The 8,427-nt window shown below is 48.2% G+C and overlaps 1 protein-coding gene across 8 annotated transcripts in view; it reads right to left on the bottom strand.

Annotated features, from left to right (window-relative positions):
* Positions 1-8,427, bottom strand: part of COL4A5 (collagen type IV alpha 5 chain) — a 117,843-nt gene that overhangs the window by 51,842 nt on the left and 57,574 nt on the right. For 7 of the 8 annotated variants that reach the window (XM_025215389.1, XM_025215387.1, XM_025215390.1 and 4 more), the window contains 2 exons: positions 5,782-5,865; positions 619-711 (listed from right to left, as the gene is read on the bottom strand). In XM_025215389.1, the coding sequence (XP_025071174.1) occupies positions 619-711; positions 5,782-5,865 (177 nt within the window). Of the gene's footprint in view, positions 1-618; positions 712-4,888; positions 5,010-5,781; positions 5,866-8,427 lie in introns of all 8 variants that reach the window. The other variant, XM_025215393.1, reaches the window with a different exon arrangement.

Raw genomic sequence — 8,427 nt, forward strand, 5'->3', positions numbered from 1 at the left:
TCTAAAACCTGCTGAGAGACATCAATTTATGTTATTTAGGACTACAACTACAAAGAAGTCATTGGTATTGCAAGTACTCACTGAGACCCAGACCAAATACATCCTTTTGGTTTGAAGAGCTTGATTTTCACAAAGTAAAACAAATTTTTAATTAAGTTTTTATGCCAATGATACTGAAAGGGGCTACCTTCCTCCCCCTAGAAATCTCCAATCTGGTTCTTCTGTCTTTTTGGGAAAAGAAAGGAGCTGAAATTCACTTCTCTCTCTCTGTAGTAGATAATATACCTTTACTTAGTAAGCACAGTGCTTTTATCAGGAAAAAAGATAACACCCCATTATTTAAGCAAGCACAGTGCTTTGATCAGGAGCACCTACAGTGTTTTGAAATATGATCCTTAAGACCCAGATTTAAAAAAAAATGTTTACAATGCTCCCAGCCTGTGGCTGCATGAACTCAGTGATGCCCCTAATTGTGTCTACTATATGTACGTTTGCACGTCAGAGCTTGCACTCTTGTATCTAAATTTGCATAGAAATGTATGATCACATGTGGAAAACTCTTTGTAAAACATATTACATAAAATAAAAAGAAAACTGATGAAGACCAATTTTTCTTACCTAGGCTACCTGGAGGTCCAACCGGTCCCCTCTCCCCAGGAGGCCCTGATATGCCATTTCCTATACAATTGAAGCATGTATCTCCCTTATCACCTAGAAAGAATCATATTAGAAGTGTAGATATAAGTATTTTTTTATTAATGATTATAGAGCTTAAAAGAAGGATTTTATAAAATTGCACAATTTTTTAAAAATACAGTGGTAGAAGGCTTTCCATATACATCCAGTTTTGCCTTCTTGATTATTAGGACTCAACCAAAGCTGCAGTAAGATCTGCTGGAGTTTCCTTAGTTAAATGAAAACAACCTTTCTGGATTCAGGAATCCAGATGTGGATCTTTTTCCAACAAGCAAAATTTTCAGTTAGCAAATCTTTCAATATATGGAGCTGGGATTTCCAAATACATTAAGTGATAGTCAGGAACTTTAATTATGAAGATTCCCAGAAGGTAAAACAACAAATACTGTATTAGAAATCCTTAGCAAAATACTGTTAACATGACCACATGCTAATTAGACTTTATTAAAAAAAAGCGTAAGAGGTTTGTAGAGGTTTGATGTAAAATAGAATCATAGAAAATTAGGGTTGGAGGGGACCTCAGGAGTCATCTAGTCCAACCTCCTGCTCAAAGCAGGACCATCCCCAACTGTAACACCCCAGCCAAGGCTTTGTCTAGCCAGATCTTAAAAACCACCAAGGACGGAGATTATACAACCTCTCTGGGCAGCCTGTTCCAGTGTTTTACTACCCTCCTGTGCTAAATGCAGACAGAATCAATTCAATCTTTGCAGGTTAGTCTAAGCGCCATAGATTGAACCAATAAGTTAGTGAACAGATATTCAGTTTTCATTTTAAATTTTAAATGGAAATGCAGCCACATGCTTGCAGTGGCCCAAGCCAGAAGCCAGGGGGCACTAGAGCATGCCTCCCTCCTCAGCTGGAGCAGACAGCTTGGGCCAAGGCTAGCCACTCAGAGAGGGGAGGGTTTGTGGGGGAGGTGCAAAGCATCCTGGGATGCCAGAAGACTGAGTTAACTTGAATCTGGAGGCAATCTGGGACAGAAGTTCAATACACCAATTTAACTTAAATCTAGGGGTGCACCAATAAAGATTTTCTTGGCTGATATCGATAGCTGATTATTAACCAGCCATATCGTCCAATAACCAATTTACAGGAATGCAGCTGAGCAGCATGGAGAGCAGCTCCCTGCAGGTAAGTCTGTGGAGGGAAGGGACATGGGGGAGGGAAGAGGTATGGGTGGGGGGGTTTAGATCAAAGCCCCCATAGTGAGGGAGGGAGTGGGGCAGAGGTAGGAGCTGGGGTGCTGCCCAGGCAGGGTGGTGAATGGGACCCAGGGCTGGGGCAGGGAGCAGAACAGAGCCATGGGAAGCTTGTCTAGGGGATCAGCATCCCAGTGCTTAAAATGGTGCAGGGGCACTTGAACTAAAGCTTGTCAAATGAACTTTAGTTCAAGTACTGCCACCACCATTTTTAAGAGTGAAGATGCTTTTAACCAGAGCGGAGCCAAACAGGGCAAGGGTGGATGCAGGCTGCCCACTGTGGGCTCAGGGTTCTCTGCTCTGCTGCCTTTCCCTCAGGAACCCCATGCCAGACGTGTGCCCCCTGCCCACCCAGCGGCGAGGGGCACAAATTAGTGCCCCCACCACTGCTGGCAGGCAGGGGATGCGTGGCTGGCATGGGGCTCCTGGGGGAAAGGCAGCAGGGTGGCTTCCCCAAGCCTGCAGCGAGCCCCAAGCCTGCAGCGAGCAACCCCTATCCAAGCCGTGCACAAATTGGGGGGGGAAGAGGGAAACATGTATCCCCATGCCACCCCCAGGGGGTGCGTGCACCGGTGGGGAACTGCCCCCACCCCTCTCCCCTCCCATGCCCCCTGGATGAGCCACTTGCAGCTCTGTCCCACTCCTAACCCCGGTCCCATTCACTGCCCTGGTTGGGCAGCATCCACAGCCCCAGTCCCTGCCCTTATCCCTCCCTCGCCATGGGAGTCTTGATCTGCACCCCTCCCCCGCCCCTTCCCCTCCACAGACTCACCTGCAGGCAGCTGCTCTCCGTGCTGCCCAGCTGCTTTTCTGTGTGCAACTGCATGCATGCACATGGTGTCCGGGGACCCCGGCCAGAAGGCATATTGTATTTAAAAGTGACATCATCAGCTACACTGGCCAAAAGAAGCCAATAGCCGATAATGTTAATTTTCCTTTAATGGGTTCCAATCTGATATGCAACCGATATATCAGTGCACCTCTACCTAAATCAGTTAAGTCTGATACTACATTCATCCAGGTTTAACTTAAATAGGTTTTGGCTATTTTGAAAGTGGTTAATGTGCACTGAACTTCTATTGCATTACAGATTTGAACCAGTTTCCAATCATTTATACTGGTTTATGTGAAATTGCTGTCCCTACTGGGAAAAATTTTTCCTGATATCTAATGTAAACTTCCCTTGCTGCAGTTTGAGACCATTGCTTCTTGTTCTGTCATCCACTTGCACTAGAACAGTCCAGGCTCCATCCTCTTTTGAACCACCCTTTCGCTAATTGAAGGATGTTATTAAATTCCCCATCTTCTCTTCTGGAGACTAAATATGCCCAGTTCCCTCAGCCTCTCCTCATAAGTCATATGCCCCAGCCCCCGAACCATTTTTGTTGCCCTCCACTGGACTCTCACCAATCTGTTCATATCCTTTCTGTAGCGGGGGCCCAAAACAGTACTCCAGATGTGGCCTCACCAGTGCTGAATTGAGAGAAATAATCACTTCCCTCAATCTGCCGGCAGCAGTCCTACTAATGCAGCCCAGTATACCGTTAGTCTTCTTCGCAACAAGGGCACACTGTTTGCTCATCTTCAGCTTACTGTCCACTGTAACCTCTAGGTCCTTTTCTGCAGAGCTGCTGCTTAGCTAGTCAGTTCCCAGCCGAAGTAGCTGGGATTGTTCTGTCTTAAGTGCAGGACTTTGCACTTATTCTTATTGAACCTCATGAGATTTCTTTTGGTCCAATCCTCCAATTTGTCAAGGTCTCTGAATCCTAACCCTACCCTCCAGCGTGATTACTACTGCCCCAGCTAGTGTCATCTGCAAACTTGCTGAGGGTGCACTCTGTCATTTTTCAGGTCACTGATGAAGGTATTGAACAAAACTGGCCCCAGGACTGACCCTTGGGCACTTCACTTGAGACTGGCTGCCAACCAGACATCAAGCAATCGACTACTACTCTCTGAACCTGACGATCCAGCCAGTTTTCTATCCACCTTACAGTCCATTCATCTAACCCATACTTCCTTAGCTTGCCTGCGAGAATGTTGTGGGAGACCATATCAAAAGCTTTGCTGAAGTCAAGGTATATCACATCCACTGGTCTCCTCACATCCACAGAGCCAGTCATCTCATCATAAAAGATAATCAGGTTGGTCAGTCATGACTTGTGCTTGAATTCATGCTGAATGTTCTTAATCACCTTCTCCTCTAAGTGCTTAGGAATGGATTCCCCGAGGACCTGCTCCATGATTTTTCCAGTGACGAGATGAGGCTGACTGGTCTGTAGTTCGAGTCCCTTTCTTAAAGATGGGAACTATATATACCCTTTTCCAATCATCCAGGACCTCTCCCAAGTGCCATGAGTTTTTAAAGATGATGGCCAGAGGTTCTGTAATCCCATTGGCCAACTCCCTCAGCACCCTCAGATGCATCCTATCTGGCCCCATGGACTTGTACACATCCAGCTTTTCTAAACAGGCCCTAACCTGTTTTTGCCACTGTTGCTTCCTCCCCAAACTGTGCTGCCAGGTGCAGTAGTATGGGAGCTGACCTTGCCTGTGAAGATGGAGGGGAAAAAGGCATTGATTACTTCAGCCTTTTCTGCATCCTCTGCCACTAGGTTGCCTCCCTCATTTAGTGAAGGACCCACACTTCCCTTGCTCCTCCTCTTGCTGCTGATATACTTGTAGAAATCCTTCTTATTACCCTTCATGTCCCTTGCTAGCTGCAACTCCTTTGGCCTTCCTGGTTTCAACCCTGCATGCCAAAGCAATACTCTTATATAATAGACAAGGGGTTCTCAATCCCCGGGCTGTGGTAGGTCAGCTGCCAGTCCACAGCATGGTCAGCTGCTGGACTGGAAGTGGCTGTGGACCGGCAAACCGCGGCCCCCCGAGCCAGGTGAAGAGGCCGCAGCTCCTTCCGCAGGCCCCACAGCAGCGCAGGGTTTGGCCCACCCCCTCCACCCCCACCCAGGGGGTGGGGGTATCCTTACCTGTCTTCCGGCCGGAAATTCTGGCCGCGGTCGGCTGTGACTGCTGGGCCGCAGTTTGCCAGGCAACGGCCACTTCCGGGCCGCGGTTTGCCGGGCCACGGCATAAAAACTTTAGGAACCCCTGTAATAGACCATTCTCTGATGCATATCACTGGAGTAACTAACACTTTGCATACATTACCAAGTAGATTGTCAAAAAGCCCATTGGGAAGTGGAGGAAGTATAGTTAACCCTATTTTACAGAGGCACAAAATTATGTGGCTTGCTCAAAATCACTCAAGAAGTCTGTAGCTGAGCTATGAAGGGAATGCAGACTTTTTTTGTCCCAGTGCAACACCTTCCCTACAAGCCCATCCCTCTAGAAATGGGAGACCAAAATAAATATCTGACCCTTGGGTTATTGGACTTACTTTAAATGGCTAAACTCAGATCATACCCCTCGCATCTGTATATTTTGAGATTTTACTTTGCTCTTATGACATGAAGTCTGGACTTCCAATGAATCAGGTGTAAACTCTTTCACCTGGATATGCCAAACAGAACTATAAAGAATTTGGCCTCACCTGATAGCAATACTCCTAAATCACAATCTCCTCTTCATCATAAACACAATGTTCATCAAAACTATATCCTCAGGCAGTGCAAGTCAATGTATCATCACAAACTGATTTCACTCCAGGTCTACATATCATCCCAAACTGATTTCACTTCTGCTGAGGGTTTGGCCACAGGACTTTAATCCAAATAAAACAGATGTTTACTTCTGACAGCACAGGACAGTTGCCTCACCATCCTAGAGAGAGTGGATGCTTTGTTCCTTTCTAATATAGTAATTAACTATAAAGGCAGCTTTAGCTACAAGGAAGAGAAACAGATTAGTTACGATACTGCACCTTTCTGGCCTTGCTCCCCCATAAAGCCTTGGTCTCCTGGAGGACCTGGAGGACCTGGGGGCCCTGGCTCACATAATCCATTTCCTAAGGAAAAAAAGAGCATTGAGAGAGTTAGTTCTTCTGCACTGTACTGAATCCTAAGACTGGGGAAGCTCACTACATTATTCTACAATAAACCCTTTGGTAACTTTGAGCTGAGGTTTCTAGACTGAACAATGCATCAACACCACAGTCATAACATGGAAGGAAACAGGGAACTATATCTGTACCCCAATCACAAGCATTCCTCTTTAACCTCAGCTATCTCCCACCCTCTCTTTGCAGTCCCCATACCTCAGCAATCATTGTGGAGTCTTCACTTAAATCACAGATTACATTTCACATATGATAGTAAATTGTAAAAATAACTGTCCTCTAAGGAGTTATTAGTCTAATTGTAGGGACTCAATTTAATCACTAAAGCATGGAACAGGGGAATTTAATCTCCTTTGAAGTCCAAATCTCAACACACCCTTGATTACTTTTAACAAGTGGGTTCTGTTAGCACATGGTGGGCAATTATTTTGGCTGGAGGGTCACTTAATAAGTTTTGGTGAGCTGTCTAGTGCTGTAATGGTAACCCTGTTCCATGACAGGTGCCCTGCCCCCTGGTTACCATCTTGAAATCTCACCCCTAACCCTGACTTTTACCACTGGAAGTCCCTCCTCCTGCCCCTAGAAGCACTCCTTTTGGGAGGGGAGGGGTGCTACCTTGGAACCAGAAAAAAAACAAATCATATACTGAGTCAAACATTTAATATAACATATTTTAATTTTATTTCAAATAATATTTCTGTCCTGATTTGTGTTTGTGTAGTGTATCTAGAGGTGAATGCATAATAGGTCAAAAATAAAATCTTACTCTTGTATAATCTGTGTGGAGGGTGTGTGGGGCAACATGTGGTGTGTGGTTGTGGGGAGTGTATAGTGAGGTGTGTATGGGATTTGTGAGAGGGTGTGGCTGTGTGTGGGGGGTAAGGTATGTTGCAGGGTGTATATATGTGGGCGGGTTGTGGGGGCAGTGTGTGGGGTCTGTGGGGTATGAAGGAGAGTCATGAATGTGGGACCCCAAGAACCCCCCGCCATGATGCACAGCCCCTGCTGCCACCAGCAGTAGCAGCAGCAGGCCCTCAGGGTGCTCATGGCCCACACAGCAGTGCACAGCTCCAGCCAGTTTTGGGAGCTGCATATGATGGCAAGGAACAAAAGCAGGCCAGCCTGCCTCTACTGTGTGAGGTTCATGTGTAGCTCTCGGGACTCGTGTACAACCAGGGGGAAGCCCCACGTGATGCACGCATCTGCCTTCCCCACTTCCTGCCACCACATGTACGTCCCAGGACTCTGCTGGGAAGCACGGGGCAGGGCTCCCCTCCACTTCCAAAGGAAGTGCAGCTCCTTTCTCCCTCCAGTCTCAGGAGCTGCATGTGGTAGCAGGGAAGGCAGCTGGCTCCACCACACAGGGCTTCTCCCAGTGGTGCACAAGTCCCAGGAGCTGCACATGAACCTCGTGTGATAGAGGTTAGCTACCCTGGCTCCTGGCCACCATGTGCAGTTCCCAGAACTGGCTGGAGCCATATGCCACCCAGAGCGAGTACCCCAACGGCCTGCCAGCTGCTGCTGCTGCCGCCACTGACAGCAGGGGCTGTTCGCTATGGGAGGGAGTATGTGGGGGAGGTCCCCATACCCTCCCACCCTCCTTCACACCCTACACACTCACAACCACACCCTGCCCACCTGAGCACGGCGCTCCCACTGCCCCCCTGGGTGCGGGCCCTGGACTCTGCGCACCCGCCAGCCCCAGCCCTACACTTCCACCGAGCTGCAGCTCACCCCAGCCCCCACTGCTTCCCTACCTGCTGCCAGGAGCAGGCATTGCAGCAGGGACGGAAGTTGCTACTGGAGGTCGGGGAAGCTGAGCAGGTCCCCCAGTGCTCACAACAGTGGTGGGTGCCTGTGGGCTGTCACAACCCATGGTGCCTCGGCAGGATGGAATTTCCCCGCCACATGAGAGCCTCTTGCAAAGCAAAGGGTTTTCCGTTGCAACAGAAAACCCCGGTGCAAGAGAGTTCCCGCCATTCGACTGCAAACTTGTGTCCTGCTATTGGCCAGCTCTAAATTATTCCTATGTGGCGGCTAGTAATTGGCTTGCTAGCCGTTTAAAAATTTGCGCGACTTCCGCCCAAGTCGAAGAACTTTGAGCACGCTGCAGAGTGCCTCTAAAGAGATCTGACTTGCGGCTAGCTGATCGATAGACTGATCACCTATCGATCCTTCTTCCCGTCGCCGAGCGCAATCCCAGACGTACCCTTTTCCCGCCGGCTTAATTTGCGGACGGATTAACTGGCTTGGGCCTCGCCAGCTGGAACAACTCACATAGTTGTTCAGACGACCAGACCATCTGCGTCGCAACAAGTGGCATAAGTAAACGTTTTTGCAACCATTAAACCTTGTCTGCCTCTCCATTCACCAGCCCGCCCTAACGAATGAGCAATTTCTAAATCACCTCGAATCGGCTCTGGCTGTCCGAGACATGGCAACGAGGATGGGATCTAAGGGCACGGTGATGGAGATGAACCTGATCGGGTGCTGCCCCTGGCGCACCGGGGC

This window comes from Alligator sinensis, unplaced genomic scaffold (assembly GCF_000455745.1).
Source record: "Alligator sinensis unplaced genomic scaffold, ASM45574v1 scaffold646_1, whole genome shotgun sequence".
Taxonomy (NCBI): Eukaryota; Metazoa; Chordata; order Crocodylia; family Alligatoridae; genus Alligator; species Alligator sinensis.